Here is a 20,841-nt window from a genome sequence, read left to right as displayed (position 1 = left end):
ATAACGTTTAAATAGAATCTAAAGTGAATGAAATGTCAATTAAACAGCTGCTGTCACTGCTCAGCTTCACTCTTATATGGCTGTACATATGTCAGGGCTCATAGTGAGACGATTGGCCAACAGGTGAAAGGTTTGCCCACAGTTTACATGAGTTAACCATTGCCTCAGACTGTCAGTGTACCGGCAGCATTATGTCCTCTCTGTCTGTTCTTCCACCGGAATGTCTGTCCCAGCCTTTCCATGTCCCCAAACGGCTTATGCTCGGACCAGGACCGTCCAATGTACCCGCACGGATCTCAGCAGCCGGAGCACAGCCCATGCTGGGCCACCTGCATGCAGAAACCATTGAGGTAATACAGTAAGTGTGCTCATTAAATGCATATAGGGACCATTTAGGCATTCACTTACACAATAAATGATGATTTATCATTTTTAATCATAGGGATATTTCACCAAAAATCGTCATAATCCTCATGTTGTTCAAAACCTGTATGACTTCTATTCTTCAGTGGAACCTACAGTAAAAGTCGTATATGATCGAAACAGTTTGGTTACCAACATTCTTCAAAATATCTTCCTTTCTGTTCCACTGAAGAAAGAAAGTAATATAAATTTGGTATGACATGAGGATGAATAAATGATGACACTGTTCATTTTTGAGTGAACTATATCCATTTAAACAACATAAGCAAGTAAAATGACTGGGATGTGGTTAGTAACATTGTACCTGTTGGAAAAAATAAATGGTAAAGTAGCTTGTTTATAAGAGATTTTTATATATATCCTCCTCTTATAATTATTAGCTATGAATGAAAATCAAATTCATTCAGTGTTTGCATTATCTTTCAGATAATGAATCAGATCAAGAGTGGCATTCAGTATGCGTTTCAGACCCAAAACCGGGTGACTCTGGCTGTGAGTGGGCCGGGACATGCTGCTATGGAGTGTGCCATCTTTAACTCACTGGAGCCCGGAGAGAGTGTCCTCATGGCTGTCAATGGCATATGGGGAGAAAGGGCTGCAGAGATTGCTGAAAGGATAGGTACTGATTCAGCTTTTAGTAGAAAGCCTGGAACTGAGGGTTATAAAATTGATTAAGAACATCCTCAATTCATATATCGAACACTCTTCAACAGGTGCCAAGGTGAACAAAGTCGTAACCACAGCTGGTGGGTACTTTACAAACGAGGAAATTGAGCAGGTAAAAATTGTTTTATTAACCACTTATGTATTAACTATATATGGTTATCAACGTTTGTTCTGTTTTGAAGGCGTTAGACAAATACAGGCCAGTGGTGTTCTTCCTCACACATGGAGAATCCTCCACAGGAGTGGTCCACCCCATAGATGGCATAGGTGACCTTTGCCACAAGTGAGACATCTCATCCTGAATAGAGCTTTGCTTTCTCAATATGCTTCAGATTAAGACTGAAATCATAATGAGTGTTTTTGGCTTTAGCATATTTTACTAACTTTGATGTCATCTTAAAATTAACCTTTAGCAGATGCAAAAAACTTTATTGAAAAATGATTGATGACCCGTTGCTCTACACAGATTTTTATCCAATTAAATGCTGTCTTGAATGAGAACAGGCACTTTTTTTATCAAAATCATGGTTGGTTGCTATGAAGTAGCTTTAAAAAAGTAAAAACTAAATAAAATAAAAAAGTTTCAAAAGGAAATATATAATTGGATGGATGGATGGTGACTGATGTGTTTGAATGGGATGGACGAAAGGAGGGATGAGGTGTTTGGATGAGATGGATATGGGTGTGTATGTGTGTGTATGTGTGTGTGTGTGTGTGTGTGTGTGTGTGTGTGTGTGTGTGTGTGTGTGTGTGTGTGTGTGTGTGTGTGTGTGTGTGTGTGTGTGTGTGTGTGTGTGTGTGTTAAACTTAGGTTTACTCGATTATCCATAGATTCTTTGTTTTTGGAAAATTAATGTTAAAATGTAAGAATCGATATGATACAATGGCCATCTGAGGAAAATGTATTTATGCTTCTTTATCACTCACACGGTGGCTCACAGCAAGAAGGTCCCCGGCTGAGCCAGGAGGCCTTTTTGTGTGGAGTTTGCATGTTCTCCCTGTATCAGTGTAGGTTTCCTTCGGGTGCTATGGTTTACCCCCACAGTCCACAGAAATGCAGGTTAGGTGGAATAGACATGCCAATTTGGCCATTGGTGTGAATGTGTGTGTGTGTGTGTGTGTGTGTGTGTGTGTGTGTGTGTGTGTGTGTGTGTGTGTGTGTGTGTGTGTGTGTGTGTGTGTGTGTGTGTGTGTGTGTGTGTGCGTGTGTTTCTTGTATGGCAATAATTGTGAGGGCACAAATGTTCTCACTTATATAGTAAAATATGAAAACAACTCACTAGTGAGGACATTTGACTGGTCCTCACTAGCTAAAAAGGCTTAATATAAATCAGCCAAAACGAGTTTTTATTTAAATCTATTGTTTTGCACATTTCTGTGATGGGTAGGTTTAGGGATAGGGGTTGGGTTACGGGATAGAAAGTAGCATTCATCTGATATAAAATCAATGGAAGTCTATTTAATGTCCTCACTAATATAGTGAAACAAAGCGTGTGTGTGTGTGTGTGTGTGTGTGTGTGTGTGTGTGTGTGTGTGTGTGTGTACAGATTATGTGTCAGAGGCTTTCAGATTGCTGGACTGAGTAAAAAAGCTCTAAGCAAATAGCCAGACATTGTTCTGTGTCAGCAGTCATAGGCAGTCTGCATGTTTGGAGAAGACGATGTCACCTTTATCCATGGCCTGTTGATTTCTGTGGTTGTGACTGTTTGCATTGTCTGTATTGTCAGGGTAAACACGAAAAGCTCTTTGTGAATAATTGGATGCTGTGTTGTTTTAATCAGTATTTGTCATTCTAAATAAAATAATTAAATGTGTTCAGGATTTCAACCTGAATGCACACTGACTCATGGGGACTCTTGTCACTGTGGGGACCTAAATTGAGGTACCCATGAGGAAACAAGCTTATAAATCATACAGATTTTTTTTTTTCTGTGATGGGTAGGTTTAGGGGTAGGGGTAGTGTAAGGGGATATAATATAAAGTTATAAAGATATAATGAAAAGTATAAAAACCATTATGTCTACGGGGAGTCCCCACAAAGATAGTGCATTCTGTTTTTTCTGTTAAGTAAATTTTGTTCTATCACTCAGGTACAACTGTTTATTTCTGGTTGATTCAGTAGCGGCATTGGGTGGTACTCCTATCTGCATGGATAAACAAGGTATCCCCACGTTACATGTTCTAGCACCACAATCACTGCCTGGGGTCCATGATTTAATATGTATATTTTGTATTTCTAGGTATTGACATAATGTATACTGGCTCGCAGAAGGTCTTGAATGCCCCTCCAGGAACTGCACCAATCTCCTTCAGTGAGAGAGCATGGTGAGACAAAACAGCTCAAAGCTATTTTTTTTTTACATTATTCTGTGGGGGAAACAAATCACTAAAATGATTCTCTTTTTTTGTCAAAACAGCCAGAAAATATTTAACAGAAGAACAAAACCAATCTCTTACTTCTTGGACATGAGCTGGTTGGCAAATTATTGGGGTTGTGATGGCAAGGCTGTACGCGCGTAAGGACCATTAAACATTAGATCATTAAACAGAGGCTGAAAATGTTATGATAAAACAGAGCAGTCTAAAACAATAATCAATATAGAAAGATGAAGTAAATTCTCTGTCAATAAACAATGAAAGAATATTGCGCATATTTGATAAAGTTGCTGTGACTATTGTTTTTGCAGTTATCACCACACTGGACCTATAACTTCTTTCTACGGTCTGCGAGAAAGCCTAGCCATCCTTGCAGAGACTGTAAGATCATATTCTGCCTTGCACTCACATTTTCATTTTTTCCTGACGTTAATATATTTTCATCTGAACGGAAGCGCAAACAACCAAAAACATGAATTTGTAAATCTGAGAAACATAAGTAATGCATACTATTAAGCTGTCAAAACCAAAAAACCTCTTTCTAATGTAAATGAACTTAGAGTAGTAATATTGTTAGGGGTTAACAGCTTATGACCCAGGACCAGTAGTGAAGAAATGAAGACAGAGTCAGGATTGCAATTAAATAAAAGAAAAAATTACTTAAGAATAGTTTGCAGTTTCAAAAGCAGAAGCCAGCTTCAAGTCTCACAAGGAGTTCGTAGGCCGCGCTCCCTCTCTCACCGTCTCGTTGCCTCGCCCTATCGTACATACAATTGTCCCAACAGTTATACCATTTTCAAGGTCTTATCCACGTCATTACTGCAATGTGGATGGTTCTGATTGGCTCAGAGACAATGCACAGTCATGATAATTTCCACTCGAGTCAGTTAATCTGATGCACGTTTCCACTGACGTGTCACTTGTTGATGCTCTCACCCAGAATTAGGCCTGTAGTGACCTTCCAGATCTGGAGCAGGCGCCAGCTTGCCCAGAACAACAAGTCCACCCATCTCTTAGGGTGCCCATTGTACACCATTCTGATCTGGAGCATAGAATATTTCGCACATACACAGACACACAGTCTCTCCAAGGTTGGAGCTGATTAAGCTCCAGTTCTAACCAGTTCTTACCAAAACATACTGATAACATGTGCTTTCCTTTAGTGAGAGGGACACACAATAGTGCAGGCAATATTCATCTTGAGTCTTTAGTGTTGCAGTAAAAGGAAATATAAAAGGAATAAAACATAATAAATTAAATGAAAGACAAATCCATATTTCATCTCTGGAAGCCGGGCTAAGTGAGCAAACGCTGTTACTGCACTCCTGACATGTTAGGGGTGTGTGATACCTCAAATCCAAACACACGACCTTGTTGCCAGTGTTTAGTGACACATCACACATCTCTAGGCCAGACCCTCAGTCACTCCTCAGAGACCAAATACACACTTTAGAAAACAAGAAACTAAAACAAAATCATAACTGGATAGAATCATTATAATAATATAGGATAAATATTGATTAAAGTTTTGATTATGAAGTTAATTAGGATATAAATATATACAGGTATATTGAAGCGGCAGTGGATTTCAAAATCCCCCCTTCATATATATATATATATATATATATATATATATATATATATATATATATATATATATATATATATATATATATATATATATATATATATATATAAAATTTGCACCGTATACTCAAATATGTTTGTGTTATGAATAAAATGTTATTTTATATTTCTCTGCTGAACACAAAAAATAACATATTTTGAAGAATATGGAAAAAGGTATGACGATGATTTTGATTTGTTTCCCACATACTTTTTATAGGGTCTTGAAAACTCATGGAAACGACACAAAGAGGTTGCAGAGTACTTCCATAAAGGCTTAGAAGAAATGGGCCTAAAATTGTTTGTGCAGGATAAGGTTGGTAGAAGAAAAGTAGCCAAAAAAAAGCACAAAAAAAAACACTCACATAGCATACATATCAAATTGGTGTAACTATAGTATTGCCTGTTCTAAAATGAACTTCTTGTGTCTTAAAGAAAGCAAGACTCCCAACAGTGACCACAATAGTAGCTCCCCCAGGATACGACTGGCGGGAAATCACAGGATACATTATGAAGACCTATAACATTGAAATCTCTGGGGGTCTGGGACCATCTGCCGGCATGGTGAGAAGCTATTGGATACGATTATACATAACTGACAGATGCCAGGACAACAAACCATTCCCAGTACATAGATGCAGGCCTGGTTTCACAGACAGGGCTTATATTAAGCCAGGAATAGGGCTTAGTTCAATTAGGACATTTAAGACGCTTTTATAAACGTGCTTTAGAAGAAAAAATCCTTTCTGCCTGGTGTGCATGTTGAGACAAAACAATGACACTGACATATTTTAGGTAAGATGTCAATGCAAGTTGTTTGAAATGGTTCAAGCATGCATTTTAGTCTGGGACTAGCTTAAATCTTGTCTGTGTGAAACTGGGGGATGGTGTGTTAAAGAGACGCATGGGTCACTAATTGTAAATGTACTGTAAATGTTTTGTCTCTCATGTTATTTTACAGGTTTTGCGTGTGGGACTGATGGGATGTAACAGCAGCAAGGCCAATGTGGACATGGTGTTGGAGGCCTTGGCTGATGCTCTTAAACACTGCCACAAGAGCAGAGTCTGACAGCTTGACTGCTCATCAATAAGTCCGGCTTTTTAACAGTATATCAGTGGGATTCAATCGTTTTTAGTGACAACACCCTCCTTAAAATAACTTGCATATTACTTTAGCTTATTACTGTACCTAAAAATGAGGAAAAACTAGCAAGGCCTACAATATTAGTAGTTATGTTTTGTTTGAAGAATTTAAGAACTGCTATAATACAACATCATCTTGTTATATTTTTCATCATTAAGGTTTTATTTTTCTGATGAATAAATGAAAGAACTGAACTCAGAAGCCATTGTTCTGTTATTTTCTGTGTATTTTCTTTTGTTTTGCAAAAACATCATTTAAATTTTATAATGTGGTTCTTGCCATATGCCATATAAAAAATACTACAGTGTATGCAATATGAAAGGAATAATTCAGCCAAAATAAAAGTATTTTCATTTACTCACCTCATGTGGCTCCAAACCTGTCTTGAAATTGTTCAGGTAGTTTTGCAAGATTTTGGGCTGTGCTGAACTCCTGAGGCTCATCAGCGAAAACTATTGCAACAAAACATGTTTTTCCTGGTAATGCAAATAAAACCAGCTAAACAAATGTTAGTTGAAATGTATATTTGACAGAGTGAAGAAACAAGCCATAGTTTTCTACAGACTCCATGTTCACAATCCAAGGCCTGGCTGCATCACGCACAGACTTCTCCCTTTGCCTTTTACAGTTCCACAACATTGGCTAAATATGGCCAACTTTTTTTCTTTTTTTTCCCCCATGGACTTTTTGTCTTCTAAATTAGTAAACCATTTTAAATAAAAATATATAATTAATCTAGTCCTAATATAGTAATGTTATTTGGAAGCACCCACTGATCTAAAGCTGAAACTTGCCCAGACGTGACGTGACACGCACGGGCAGATGAAATAGTATGCAAAATCTCACGAAAACAAATTTTTGTATATTTATAAAAGTGTATTTAGGTATGTTTGGAAGACACAATTTTGTTAATATGTAAAATTTTCATCAAACTAAGTTGCCTAAGAAATATTGGAACATACATTTCGTAAGCAAATGAATATATATAATATGTTGTTATATTATTATACTTGCTCATATCTTGTCCTCACTGACAACCGCTGACTGGGAGCCTATGCTTGGGAGCAGTGCTTGCGAGTTCCGCGATTCGTAATGAATCGCATTTGTCCCTTCAATGGCACTGTAGAACTGGGAGGACGATACTACTGTTTAGGGGGTGGTTTATTTATATTTTCAGAAAAGTACCGCGTAAAAAGAGATCACGGCCTAGGATTGATTTGCTAACCATTGTTAGTATTTCCTCCTTGCTGTTCGTGGTTCACCTTTTCACTTGTTTTCAAGAGCCATGTCTTGCAGAAGAGGAGCTTTGATTGTTCTGGAAGGAGTTGACAGAGCCGGGAAAACCACGCAATGCCAAAAACTTGTGCAGGCGCTACAGCAGAGCGGACGAGCGGCAGAAATTATGCGGTTTCCTGGTGAAAACCTATGTGGCTCTTTATCTAGAAAGATTCTGTAATAATAACGTGATAGTCAAGCATTCCCGCAATATTTGCGGCTCGTATATGTTTATTAAACGTGTGCAACGCTTGTGATATAAATAAACGCGTCTCAAAAACCCAGTCAGGGAGCTGCCTACCTAGACAACATAAGAAAATAAATTCACGTTAACGTTATAAAAAACAGCAGAAAACATAATTTACCTTTAACTAACTTAACGCATGGCAGCTCATAAGGGTTTGAGACCGCCTTATAAATGTTCAATTCTGTATTTCTTCTACTGATCAACTGTTTTCTATACAGACAGGTCCACTAAGATTGGGCAGCTCATCAGTTCGTATCTGGAGAAAAAGAGTAATCTGGAGGATCACACTGTTCACCTGCTGTTTTCTGCAAACCGATGGGAAATGGTGTATGTTAACCCGCAAGAGTTTTATTATTAATCCAGCGAAGTGCATGCACAGGAATGTTTAATCGATTTATCATCCATTGAGTAAATATATTGTCAACCAATACATTTCTGTTTTCTGACTTCAGGCCTCTGATGAAACGGAAGTTGGAAGAAGGTATTAATCTAGTGGTGGACCGTTATGCGTTTTCAGGAGTGGCTTTTACTAGTGCCAAGCCTGTAAGTGTTACGTTTTAATGTCCATAACTGCAGTCCGTAACTTTTGGTGCTCTAGCGCAGTTAATAAATAGAACTGCATGCGTCTTGCGGAAGAACATTGCAGCTGGAGCTCCTTCTCTCTGTTTACTGTGCTCCTCCGCAGCAGTTCCTGCCAAACCGGCATGAAATAGTCCCAATATAAATACTTATAAGTGTGCTATGATGATTCAGAGGAAGACAAAAACACGGTTTGGAAAATGGATTAATGTTGTACATTCTCATTATATATTTTTTGTAACTCTTGAACACAAAAAAAGCTACGAAGTCGAACAGCAGCTTTAACAAATACAGGGAGAATATTTTTTTTCTTTATTAATGTATAAATAATTTTATTAATGTACAAGTATGTTCATAATGTATCATACTGACCCCAAACGTTTGAATGGTACTGTATAATATATCACAATGTTTTACTGGATTTTAAAAAACATTAGTAACACTTTACTATATGGTTTCATTAGTTAACATGAATTAAGAATGAATACTTCTACATCATGTATTAATCTAAATTAATGTTAATTTACACATTTACTAATACATTATTAAAATCAAGCGTTTACACTGAACTAACATGAACAAACAATGAATTGCTGGATTTATATTAACTAACATTAAAAAAGATGAATACAAATGTTTTAATAGTTCATGTTAGTTAATACATCAACTAATGTAACCTTATTGTAAGTGTTAACAAAACATTTTTACAAACCCCAAACTTTTTATATATTTTTGAAATGGTGCATATTCTGAAAATGATTATTTTTAGTTTTTACAGTTAACATGATCTAAATCTGTGCATATGTAGAGACATTTAATTTAATTGATGTATATGTTCAGGGCTTCTCTCTGGAGTGGTGCATGAATCCAGATGTGGGCCTTCCGAAACCAGACATGGTGATGTTTCTGCAGCTTAATCCTAGTATGGCAGAAAACCGTGGCGAATATGGAATTGAACGGTATGAGACGAGCGCTTTCCAGCGCGCAGTTCAGCAAAGGTTTGAAGAGCTCATGCAAGATTCCTCAGTCAACTGGAAGGTGATTTATTTAGTGTTATCCTAATTATTGTACATTTACAGTAGGTAACTAGCTTTAAATTAGTTTATCTTTTGTCTTTCTTCATCTAGGTGATTGATGCTGCAAGGACCATAGAAGAGGTGCATAAAGATATTAAGCTTCTGAGTGAGGACATCATAAGTTTAGTCGAGAATCAACCAGTTGGAGAGCTGTGGAGGTGAACGGATCTCCACCTGCTCTGAAATGTTTTTTTTTTTTTTTTTAACTTTTTTTGTTTGTTTTCCTGTCACAGTTGAATAGTGGAAAAACCTAAGAAAATTTGTATCATAGAATTTTAATATTTTAATGATTAAATAAATATTCATAAAATAAACTTGTGTACAGAGATTTTAAACATGAAGACAAAATCATTCTCAAGCAATCCTACCCAGTCTGCAAATGTCCAACCTCCCTTGGTTGTCATTTACAATTTGATACAGGTCCAAAATTTCACTGACTTTCATTGGTTGAGAGTAAATGCTAAATCAAATCGATTTGCAGGTCTCCTAACCGAAACTATAAAATGTGTCATGGCAAACCTGTGTTAAAGTTAAGGGAGTAAAAAGGCACCATATCACTTAAAAATTAATCTATAGCGTTAAGACTCAATATGGATACACAAATGCAACAAAGTACATATACTGATGGTCCTGAGTGCCTGTGACCATGAAACCTGACCTCGGCTCACTCAGGGTGACAGAGAGCAGTCAGTATAGCTGTTTAAGAAGAAAGCTGTGTGTTTGACGCAGGTGACTATTCCACAGTGGCCATGGACGTCAATGGTACTCTTCTCTTTCCTCTGAGGAGGCTTTACCACAGAACTCCACAGAACAAAGTCTGTCAAATGCAATTGTTCTTCACAAAGACAGGATTTCAAATTCTTCATCCTCAGAATCAAAGAAGCGCTCGAGCCGGTCTGAATCCGAAAAGTCTGTAGAGGAAAAAGAACATATAGTGTGTATTTATAAACATAAATCTTAGAATTCTGAATCTATGAGCAAGCAGTATAAGAGATTACCTGGAGTAAGATTAAGTACATCGGTGCAAATTAGATGAGAAGGCTGACTGTCTACTAATTCAAACATCGGAAGACCTCTACAGTTGGAAACCTGTGCAAGGGGAAAACAAAAGTGAACCAGAGGAACAAACATGAACAAATGAATACAAAAATAATATATATATTAGTGCCTTGAGTACCTTACGAATCTGTGCACACCAGTCATCAAAATCATCCTCTGTTTGACAGAAGAAGCCCTGACGGACAAAATTGGACATTTTGTTATTCAAAGGAAATTAATTATTTGTTGGTACCTAAAAACAACTTTTATTTAGCAATTTAGTCCCAAAGTTTTCCAAGCTTAGTGAGCATGTGTTTTACTCTTAGTAAAACACTGAGTAAAATGGAATGATAACACAAGAATAAATACATATTTCTCTTTGGCCTAGTTTCACAGTCAGGCCTTAGATTAAACCAGGATTAGGTCCTAGTTTAATTAGGATATTTAAAGGTTCAGTGTGTAATATCTGAGGATCTATTCAATCAATCAACTTTATTTATATAGCGCTTTTACAATCACGATTGTGTCAAAGCAGATTCACAGTGTCAAACAGGATAATATTGCAACAAAATTAGATTTGACTGTACATTCGTTCTGGAGAAAACAGTGATGTTATCAGCTTATTTTAATTTATCATAGCGACAATGTTGGCAGATCAGTATTTTTAGTTTATAGAATTAAATAAAACCCCACCAATTTTTAATTGTTTAAGCAATGAACAAATAAAGGCTTTTTAACTTTCTCAATACACCCATCGAGTGCCTTGGACTACTTTTGCTTTTAAATAAAACCTAATTCATAAATTTTATTTGTATAATTAGTTGAATAACTTTGATCATAATTGATTGACAGAAATGCTATATATATATATATATATATATATATATATATATATATGTGTGTGTTTTTATTGGTGTATAAAGACCTTACATAATAAATTATGTTTTTATTACCTTAGAATGAGCCATTTCTATCTACATACAATGTGGGTCCCCTTACATTGAACTCGCCATTTGGCACCGTCATGTTTCTACAATAACTCTAAACAGACAAACTGCTCCATAGAGAGCTAGCTACTCTACTATCTCAGACTACGACATCTCTGTCCTGTGCCAGACACTGTAGCTTCTCTGTGTGCTTCAAAAGGGAGGGGTGGGTGGTGGACAGTTGCAATTCACAATGTACCTTTAAGTAGGTTTTATAAACGTGACAGAAAAAAAACATTACTGTTGTGCATCTTGAAATAAAACAACAGCACTTACAATAGTGACATTTTAAGATATTTCAGTGTAAATTGCTTTCAGTTAAAACAGCTTAAACATGCATTGTAGTCTAGGACTAGGCTTAAACCCTTGTCTGTGAAACCTGGGGTTAATTTAATAAATGTTACTTTAACAATACTACTACATATACATATACATCTGTATAATGGGATTACAGCCATTATTCTAATCTTTAATATCACATGATCCTTCAGAAATCATTCTAATATGCTGATTTGGTGCTCAAAATGAAATGGGTGTCAATCAGTTGAGTATAACTGGGTGGATGTACCCTGGATGCCAGCCGAACTTAGCTCTGCACACACATTTTTTAGGTCGGGCAGTTCGGTCTGGCCTTGCTCCATAGAGGAGTAATTATCTCCGAACAGAAACTGTTTGTTGGGACCAATGAAATCATCAGGGAGGGCTTTAGACGATGACGGACAGATGATCAACAGTAACGTAATCATGCACGTCATCAAAGGGGCTTGGATTATATTTGTTTGAATCCTAAACGAAGAGCTTGCTTGTGTATGCATTCACCATCACAATTTTTCTCTAAAATGATGATCATGTTGGGTAAGAACTCTGTGTATCATTACATTCTTTTATTTTTTTACAACACCGGCAAAGATCGTTTATTCCAGCCTGATACCAGCGCACGTGACAGGGTTGCCAAGTTTTTACAACAAAACCCGCCAACTACTAGCCCCGAACAATAGCTTCTCGGGGGGTTCTCCGGGGAAAAAATGGTGTATGGGGGGTAAAATGTGTTATTTTGGCAAGGTTGCCTGCTAAAATCGCACTCATGGGTCTATACAGGGGCGTGGGACTGGGGGGATAAAGGGTACTGAGTAACCAGGGCCCAAGGCAGGGAAGTCCGTTTTCTATACATACACATACATGGTACGGGGGCCCAGCAAGATGGTTTGTACCCAGGGCCCAAAATTTGGTGCTACGCCTCTGGGTCTATATATCCCATAATAATCGCTTCAACCCGCGGACATAGAAAACAATCCGAGGGAAAAAAACGCGGACTTGGCAACACAGTGCAGTTGAGCTCTGTTGACGTCGCTTTGTTGCTCTGATTGGTTGTAGGTTTATCCAATCGAGGTCTATCCTGGTTCGGTTGAAGCGCGCCCCATAATCACAGCCCAATGGAGCAGTTTCAGACTAGACTATATATTCTGACTAGAATTGAGTATGACCACATCAGGCTAGGGTGGATGTACTGAAATTAATAATTGGTTTCTTCTGCATCGAGCTCTACTTACAACAGCAATGGAGGGGTCAAGCTCACAGATGTGCATTCGGCAGGGAGGGTGCTGGCAGTGGTAGGAGTCATCTGGGAACTGAGAGCCTTCACTTGGGTCCACAGCCAGCTGAGTTGTATGGGGGTCTAGATAAATGAGCTCATCACCTGCAGGGCGCCATCAATAAGAAAAGATAATGATGCCATTTGAGACACAATATGCTGCCATTTGTTATTTAACAATTACATAATCTATAGTATACAGATAAACCTCCCAGAGTCCCAAACAGTAGTGCTTGCGTAATTTTAAACAAAAAAGTCATTAAAATAAAAGTATAAAAAAAGTATTCAAAGCATTAAGCACATTGTGATTGACAAACCATATTTAAATTAATGCATTCTGGGTTGTACATTCACACAGAGTAAGGCTTAGGTTTTAAAAATTTAGGACTACTACTAGCTAGCAAATAAGCCAGATGAAATAGTGGCAAAATGCTGTAGATATTGATTCGCACACAATTTCGTTCTGCCAATAACAAAGGGTAGGGGAAACATTTATTCATTGCTTTCCAAACTACTATAAATGATTAGTTGCTTCTTATTGTTTTTCCCTTTCATCTTAGATTCTTATCAGAAAGACTGGTAACCCATTTTGGGTCATCATGATCCACCAGTTGAGAACATACTTTTTATAAGTTTAACTTGAAGAACTTTGCTTACCTACAAAGCCAATGAAGTAGTGAGCGCTGTTGGGCTTTCCACCTATTACTCCTAAAGACTGAGGCATCATGAAGCATTGCTGTGGATAAGACATGAAAATAAAGGCCAACACTTAGCAAACCTGAATTTGCTAATAGTGCAGCTATATTAAATGAAAACTCTAGGTCTAATCAGACCTCGTTGTTGTAGATTTACCTTGAGTGGTTCAATATAAGCTTCATTGATATCACTGAGGCCCAGTCTTAGAGGAATCAGCAGAACAAGGGGTTTCCACAGAGCAGTATCCTCTACTGCCAGAGCACAAGCCCCCTCCAGATCACCATTCATCTCCCGAGGTTCTTCAGAAACCGCACATGCACCCCTGTCGAAGTCCAGCCACGGCATACACAGCCTCTCTACGGACAGCCAGTACAAACAACCATTATCAAATACCTTAGTCATTTATCGGCTAATTAGGGCATTTGTGAAATCAGACTTCTCAAGAATTAGTCAATATCCTCCTGATACACACATAATGGCACAGTCTTGTAAAAAGGTACAGTAGTACAACCTTGATAACAAAATACCACTTTTGCAATTTCGCAATTGTCCAAATTTCAAATATCTAAGACACTTTGACCAAGTTACAAAAGTCATCATTAGGTATGTTTACGTTTGCATTTTTGCAGCAAGTTATCTATGATATCTATGAACAAGAGTTCTATGGGACAACCATCTTCAAGCTATTGCACAAAAAGGAACTTTTGAGTAAACTGATAAAGAAGAAGCTGTTGTCTGTAAAAATGAAAGACATTAAATTAAGCCTTGTGGTTTTTGGTTAAAAATGTTGGTTCAAACACAAAGTTGTTTGTGTGGCGTACAATCCAACAACTCACACCAGGCAGGTAACACCATGCCCACAGTGAAATGTGCTGATGGTAGTGTTAATGTTATATTTCTGAGGTGCTGTTCAGCAGCAGACACTGGCAGTCTTTTTCAGATTGATGAATGCTGCAATACAAAATCCAAAAGATTTTGGATAAAAACTTACTCTCTTTTACCAGAAAGTATAATAAGGAAGTTTCAGTAGGGCAGCAACCCAAAGCACACAGCCAGAGTAACACTGACTGAAGAAAAAAAAAGAAAAAAGATGCCCTTGAGTTGCTTACTCAGTCTTACTTCAATCTCATCAAACATCTCTGAAAGAATGAACTGCTGCCCACTGCAAATCCTAAACTGACCTGGTACAGTTTGAGTGGTTTTGCGAAGAGGAATGAACTAATATTTGGCCAATAAAATCTTTTAGAGATTCTTAAGCATGTCTTAGTGAATCCTAAATAAAAAAAAGCCCAAGGGATGGAATGACCTAATTCTAGCACCTCTGCTCTCTGTGCTTTAGGTAATACCAACTGAAGATCTCCCTGCTTAGTCTGCTTATACAGAAGTTCATGTTTACAATGTATCCACTACATTGTATACAATTAAGAGGGACGTAAGGCTAAAGGCTAATTTCTCTGAAGCGGGTTTTACCAAGTGCTACAAGAAGGGAACAAATATTTATTATCTGACTAATTAACATTCAGTTTTTTAATTGACAATAATTATATTTATTTGTGGGTTGCAAAGTTGGAGAGGCAAGTGATTTACAAATAATAATAACATCTTTGGTTGTGGAAATCATTTGTGTTAAGAAGGGCATTGTATAGCAGACAAATTAATAAATTCAGCACCTAGAAAATACTACAGCTATTTATGAACTTGATGGAAACATGTTCTAGTGGGTCTGCTGTATACTAACCCTAATTAGCAATCAAAAACAAACAAACACACACAATCCACTAATCAGGCATCACAACTGCCAGAAGAGGGATGTCAAATTGTTACATATTATACATATTACATATTGTATATGTTACATTTTACATATTGTTACATATTACCTATTATATAATATACATGTATATATTGACTCAAAAATGCAAATTCTGTCATCTCTAGCTCTTTATTATTTTATGTTAGCCAGGACATACAGTCAAACAGGTTTAATACAACATTAGGTGAGTAAATAATGGCAGAATTTTCATTTTTGGGTGAACTAACCCTTTAAATACACTGGCTATTTATGTCATGCTTTCAGGTACTACTAAGAGTAAAGTATAGTCAGCTCAAATCTAATTGCCTTCAAAATTACTGCAAAAAAACAGCAGATTCCATTTGGGCACTATGAAAGAGAACTCACTGATTTCCTCTATGACCACAGTATTGTCCATAGCTACATGAACTGCCAGTCGGCTCCAGGAGTCAAAAACTGCCAGTTTCCTAGATGGGCATAAATGTTTAAATGAATACAGCAAAGCACAATATTTCATTTGAAGATTACTTAGCTTCAATAGTCTTTTTACAGTTACATTTCATATGACTAAAAATCATTAAAAAAAATAACTTGGCAACTTACTTGAGTACCTGGGCCACTGTATTTGGGCCATACCACTGGCCTATAGACTTGCCCTCACCTACACCCATCTGAGCTGAAAAAAGAACAAGCCATGTCATCTACAGTTATTTACCATCTAAAAGTTTAACTTTAACATAGGGCTGTCGCGCTGAAGGAATTTTCCTTGTGGAATATCGCCATTAAAAAAAAATGAAATGATATATTTATTTATTTATTTGCTATATGAATAAGTGTTACAATGTGGTCAAAGACGAAGGAGATTTAAAAACAAAACAGGCTTTATTAATAATCCAAACACTCTGAATGAACAAGAAGGAGAATAATGCAAACCACACAAAGCATAAATGAGAACTGACCAAAAACAACTGAAACGCTATATAAACATGGGTAGAACAAAGGAAAGTAAACTAGACATGTGAAACTAATACATAATTATTGAAACAAACAAGAACATAACCATTAACCAATGAAACCGAAACTAAAGGAAACAGAACAGAAAGTCAAAATAAGGGTCCACATAACAGAACATAAACCTGACAATAACCTCGATGGGGTATAACAGTTGTTTCCTATCCCCGAATCTGACTGGAGAGGCTTGCTCTGCTATTTCACCAATATCATGACTGTTCGTCTGAGTCGTCTCTGAGACAGGCTGTCAGTCAATGCATTTACATTGTTATGCCACTTGAGCCCCTTTCACACTGCACGTCGGACCCGCAATATTCCCGGAACATTGCCGGGTCGCCTTCTGTGTGAAAGCAACCACGTCCCGGGATTGATTACCGAATTCGATCCGGGTCGGGGACCTAGTAATATTGCGGTATTCGACCTGGGACGAGCGCTGTGTGAACAAAAGCCGAAACTAATGCCGCAACGTGTACGTAGTTATGTAGTTTTTTCAATAACACAACCCTGCAGTGCCAGAAGAGCTAGTCAGTGTTTTAAACGCAGAGAGTGTTCGTATACAAAAGAAACTAAAATTAAACAAGCAGAAATGTGCGCAAACTGGACACAAGTCGAGACCACGGAGCTCCTTACTATCCGCTCTGAAGCTGAGATCGCTCGCCATTATACGTCACATCAGGATGTCACGTGTCAACTCGATCCCGGGACCGTTACGGGTTGTGTGTGAAAAGTGCACATATTACGGTATTTCGCTGGCAGTGTGAATGGACCAAATCTAGCGACCCGGGAACAAATGCCGGGTCGCATTATCCGTGTATTTGTCGGAATCGCAGTGTGAAAGGGGCTTTGGTGGCAAGGGGCTGTCTTTGATTGGGTCATTAAACAGTTAATTCAACCCCTCACAGCCGTAACGCTGAAGCTGATTTGTCACCTTATAGCAAGCAGTAACCTGCCACGGTCTCTCTTGAAGCCAAAACGGAAGTTACTTAAACCTGTATCTGCCCCATGTTAAAATGCCCAAATTTACCGCAGAAAAAAATATGTTTGCAGCCTGGTACAAAAAGTGGTTTTGGTCCATATAGCTAATTTTGCCCATCATGACAACTGTGAGGGGGGTGAATTTTTTTTTTTTTACTCATCCATTTAAATTACATTAAGCCTTAAAGTTCTGCATAATTAAAGGCCTGTTGAAGTGCCTTGAAACGCGCCGCATTATTCAATGTGTTGATGTGATTTCCCCTGAAACAGCTCCAAATGTTAGCGGCTCCTCCCCTGTTTTTGAAACAGTAAATAGCGTTTCGTTAATTCACTAATTTTTACATTAATACAGTTTGACTAGAGCCTTTCTGTTTGGTAAAGCCAGTTTCCTCTAACCGTTTATCATCATAATCTCCTCCATATCGCTTTGAAATACAGCATTCTGTGAAGAATTCAAATGGGTCCGATGTGTTTGTTGTCTGTGCTGACTCACACATATGATCTGTGCTGCTCTCGTGTCTCTAAATTTGGTCAACGGCTCTGGTCTAGACTGTGTGTGTGCTGCTGCGGTGCTTGAAACTATCATGAAATCAGACTTCATTCACCTCAACTGAAAGCATTTTTGCACTAAATCGTCTCCGCATTTATAGTGTGCTATGTGCCTTTCACCATGTAGAAATTAGTAAATGTGTTAAAAACTGACTGATTTCAGCCGCAACTTCAACAGCGTAGGGGTCTTTAGATTCTAGAGAGCATTTGATTGGACAGAAGATTTGATGAGAAGGTGAAGTCTGCGATGATGTCATCAAAATCTGTAATTCGTTTTAGCGGAAGTGAGAGACTGTAAGTTTTAAAATGCTTATATCTCTTAAATGCGAATTTTGTCATTTGTTTTGGAACACACCAGCTTATTCACAACATTAAGGCTAGCATTGTCATACTAAAAGTGACAAAAAAAACTTAATTGTTTTTATTTCAGTGGTCCTTTAAGGGCGTGGAAACTTGAGTGAAAGGTGGACTGCCATTTGTATGCTGTAGTTTTGCCATTCTGTGACCTCATTTGTGACCCACATTTTCCGAGAGTGGCATGCGGAGACGAGCTGCCAAGATGACGACGTCCGGCTCCGCCCACTTTGGGCTTCAAAAGTGCAGAAATCTATGGGTGACGTGACGGACACTATGTCCATAGTTTTATACAGTCTATGCTTTATAGAGACCAGTGCTGACGCTATACATGGGAAATAAATTTAAACTTAAAAGCATGAAGTGTAAAACAAGAAGGGCATAGCCTTATTAAAAAGGAAAATGTAAACCGAGGTTGCGGCAGCTGCCTGCATTCCTCTGCGGTTGGTGTATCAGTATCGTGGTATCACAAAATTGTGATTATCGCAACAGCCCTACTTTAACACTCTAGTAGATGAGGAGTAGTACCTATCTGATGGATGGAATAATAGCTGTCCTTCTTGTCAATGAAGGCATTGAGGATACTGATATATTCTGCTCTCTGCCGCTGACCTGGACTCCATCTCCAGTCTGATAAAACATACAACACAAATGACATTTCAGATATCAGCAGACCTCATAACACACACATTTTCAAATGTGGTAGTCTTACCTCTACCCAAGTGCCTGCAAATCAAGGCTTCCCCAAGAATCATCTGCCCACATCGAAGCATGCAGCCCCAACCAGTGTCTGAAGTGGGCCCTGTGCCACCTGTAACATTACGTCCATTAACAAATCCGGATGAATAATTAAATGCAGTCCTTGGACGGCACGAACAGGATTGATGACTTTGACTCTCACCAATTGGCTGAAAGTTCTTTCTGTACGTGAACCACAAACGTGAGGTGACGTCTGCCAGAATCTCATCCTTTTCTGGGACAAAAAGACCATTGTGTTACAAACAAGAACCAAACACATCAGCACAAAACCTTTAATGTCTACCACTTTATTACCTGTCAGAGCACTGAACTGCTTTCCCAAAATCCAGACAGGCTCGGAGGTCTCTGGGAAATCTTCGATCTCGCCAAAGCGCAATGAGTCGTATGTGAGAGTAGCTGTTGAGGGGAAAAGAAAATGACCAACTGGAAGCTCAACAATTACACAGACCGACAAAAATATAAAATAAATTATTTGTAAAAACAACTCATTGCTTGGCACATTTTCAAGCCTCTTTAGTAGGCCTAACCATCTGATGCAAAAAATGTATTTATCTCAAAGTAAAACAATATCATAACATTTTACTTATATCAGCAGCAGACTGCCAATCTTTTCGTTTCAACAATGGTGTATTTTGGGGGAGTTTTTCTGTCCAATGGAATAAAATGGTTTAATGAACAAACATGCAATTGCAACAGATAACGCATTTATTAATAGAAGATAACTTCTGTTATTTTTTACATATACATTATAACAGTTTCAAGCTGTACAAATACAAATTAACAAAGAATTACTATATTGATAAATTAACATTAACTTCGATTAATCCATTAACTAACGTACATTTCCTTTTTTGTCTTCTTCACCAATTTCACTGCCTTTGTACCTCTGTGTACTGTTACTGTATGTGTAACTTTACTTTGTCTCTGAAGTTTCATGCAGTGTAAAACGGCTGTTAATTGTATGGGATGTTAAATACATGGCACAGTGAATAAAAAGTCCCTGTGATAAATGTTACTGGCGAACATATTAGAGTAGGCAGAAATTTGATAACAGACGACATGGACAACCTCCCAAAAGCAATTACATCTCAACGGTATCACTGGGGAGTCGGAACGTTCCTATGATGTTAAAAAACGCTGTCAATATTGCCAGCTGACTAGCCTCTGAAACAGCCAAAACTGCCCAACAGTTTTCACGGGTGGCCGTGGCATTTTGGTGCAGTGACATCTAGAAGACAAAGCAGTGTCCATCCCTTATCTGACAGCAGACTGTTCTGTTTTTACTGTCCAGTTGGCAGCAGTTGGGACATCTATGTACCATATTTAACGACAAAATCCCAAACTGTAGAGGCGGCCTCTCCAATATCAGGCGCGTACTTTGTTGTCGAGTGAAGAATTTTGCTTTTTAACAATTTCATGACATCTAGACAGATGACCGAAATATATATAAAAAAATGTTTTCCTGCGATTTTCTTACCTGCATCCATCCCGACAGTGATTCAGCCTATCTTGTTTGTTGAGTGTTCCTTTACACTACACTGACCAATACGAAATCACTTCCGCTTTGGTCAGAAAGCGTCATTTCTGTGGTAACCAATCAAATCGCTTCTATGGGGTTTTAAACCAATAGAATATATTTTAAGGCGGGACATGTTGTCCTCTCTGGGAAGCAGATATA

At 38.0% G+C, this 20,841-nt stretch overlaps 3 protein-coding genes across 3 annotated transcripts; 2 read left to right on the top strand and 1 right to left on the bottom strand.

Moving 5' to 3' along the window:
* Positions 1–142: 142 nt before the first annotated feature.
* Positions 143–6,596, top strand: agxta (alanine--glyoxylate and serine--pyruvate aminotransferase a). The gene is made up of 11 exons (XM_067459578.1): positions 143–350; positions 850–1,042; positions 1,137–1,201; positions 1,272–1,372; positions 3,180–3,250; positions 3,330–3,414; positions 3,507–3,605; positions 3,777–3,846; positions 5,312–5,407; positions 5,527–5,655; positions 6,053–6,596. Exons 1-11 carry the CDS (start codon positions 192–194, stop codon positions 6,158–6,160), a joined length of 1,176 nt encoding a protein of 391 aa, XP_067315679.1. The 5' UTR covers positions 143–191; the 3' UTR covers positions 6,161–6,596.
* A 767-nt stretch (positions 6,597–7,363) lies between these two features.
* On the top strand, positions 7,364–9,606 carry dtymk (deoxythymidylate kinase (thymidylate kinase)). The gene is made up of 5 exons (XM_067459576.1): positions 7,364–7,650; positions 7,976–8,084; positions 8,210–8,300; positions 9,177–9,374; positions 9,464–9,606. Exons 1-5 carry the CDS (start codon positions 7,521–7,523, stop codon positions 9,572–9,574), a joined length of 639 nt encoding a protein of 212 aa, XP_067315677.1. The 5' UTR covers positions 7,364–7,520; the 3' UTR covers positions 9,575–9,606.
* Positions 9,607–9,627: 21 nt separating this feature from the next.
* Positions 9,628–20,741, bottom strand: atg4b (autophagy related 4B, cysteine peptidase). The gene is made up of 13 exons (XM_067459574.1): positions 20,641–20,741; positions 19,458–19,559; positions 19,306–19,377; positions 19,117–19,215; positions 18,933–19,034; positions 16,119–16,191; positions 15,903–15,982; positions 13,880–14,079; positions 13,685–13,763; positions 12,987–13,132; positions 10,590–10,646; positions 10,411–10,501; positions 9,628–10,323 (listed from the first exon to the last, which is right to left on the bottom strand). Exons 1-13 carry the CDS (start codon positions 20,648–20,650, stop codon positions 10,250–10,252), a joined length of 1,185 nt encoding a protein of 394 aa, XP_067315675.1. The 5' UTR covers positions 20,651–20,741; the 3' UTR covers positions 9,628–10,249.
* Between the last annotated feature and the right edge of the window lie 100 nt (positions 20,742–20,841).

This window comes from Pseudorasbora parva, chromosome 12 (genome assembly GCF_024679245.1).
Source record: "Pseudorasbora parva isolate DD20220531a chromosome 12, ASM2467924v1, whole genome shotgun sequence".
In the NCBI taxonomy this organism is placed as follows: domain Eukaryota; kingdom Metazoa; phylum Chordata; class Actinopteri; order Cypriniformes; family Gobionidae; genus Pseudorasbora; species Pseudorasbora parva.
This window is presented reverse-complemented; position numbering and strand designations above follow the sequence as displayed.

Excerpts from the sequence above, each read along its gene's own strand:
- atg4b (XM_067459574.1), bottom strand. Across the intron at positions 13,764-13,879 it reads CTTATATTGAACCACTCAAG|CAATGCTTCATGATGCCTCA; the intron begins GTAAATCTACAA and ends TCTTATCCACAG. Across the intron at positions 10,647-12,986 it reads TTGACCCCTCCATTGCTGTT|GGCTTCTTCTGTCAAACAGA; the intron begins GTAAGTAGAGCT and ends TTTGTCCGTCAG.
- agxta (XM_067459578.1), top strand. The coding sequence starts at position 192 with ATGTCCTCTCTGTCTGTTCTTCCACCGGAATGTCTGTCCCAGCCTTTC. Across the intron at positions 1,202-1,271 it reads CAAACGAGGAAATTGAGCAG|GCGTTAGACAAATACAGGCC; the intron begins GTAAAAATTGTT and ends TCTGTTTTGAAG. Across the intron at positions 3,847-5,311 it reads TAGCCATCCTTGCAGAGACT|GGTCTTGAAAACTCATGGAA; the intron begins GTAAGATCATAT and ends TACTTTTTATAG.
- dtymk (XM_067459576.1), top strand. The coding sequence starts at position 7,521 with ATGTCTTGCAGAAGAGGAGCTTTGATTGTTCTGGAAGGAGTTGACAGA. Across the intron at positions 8,085-8,209 it reads GCAAACCGATGGGAAATGGT|GCCTCTGATGAAACGGAAGT; the intron begins GTATGTTAACCC and ends TTCTGACTTCAG. Across the intron at positions 8,301-9,176 it reads CTTTTACTAGTGCCAAGCCT|GGCTTCTCTCTGGAGTGGTG; the intron begins GTAAGTGTTACG and ends GTATATGTTCAG.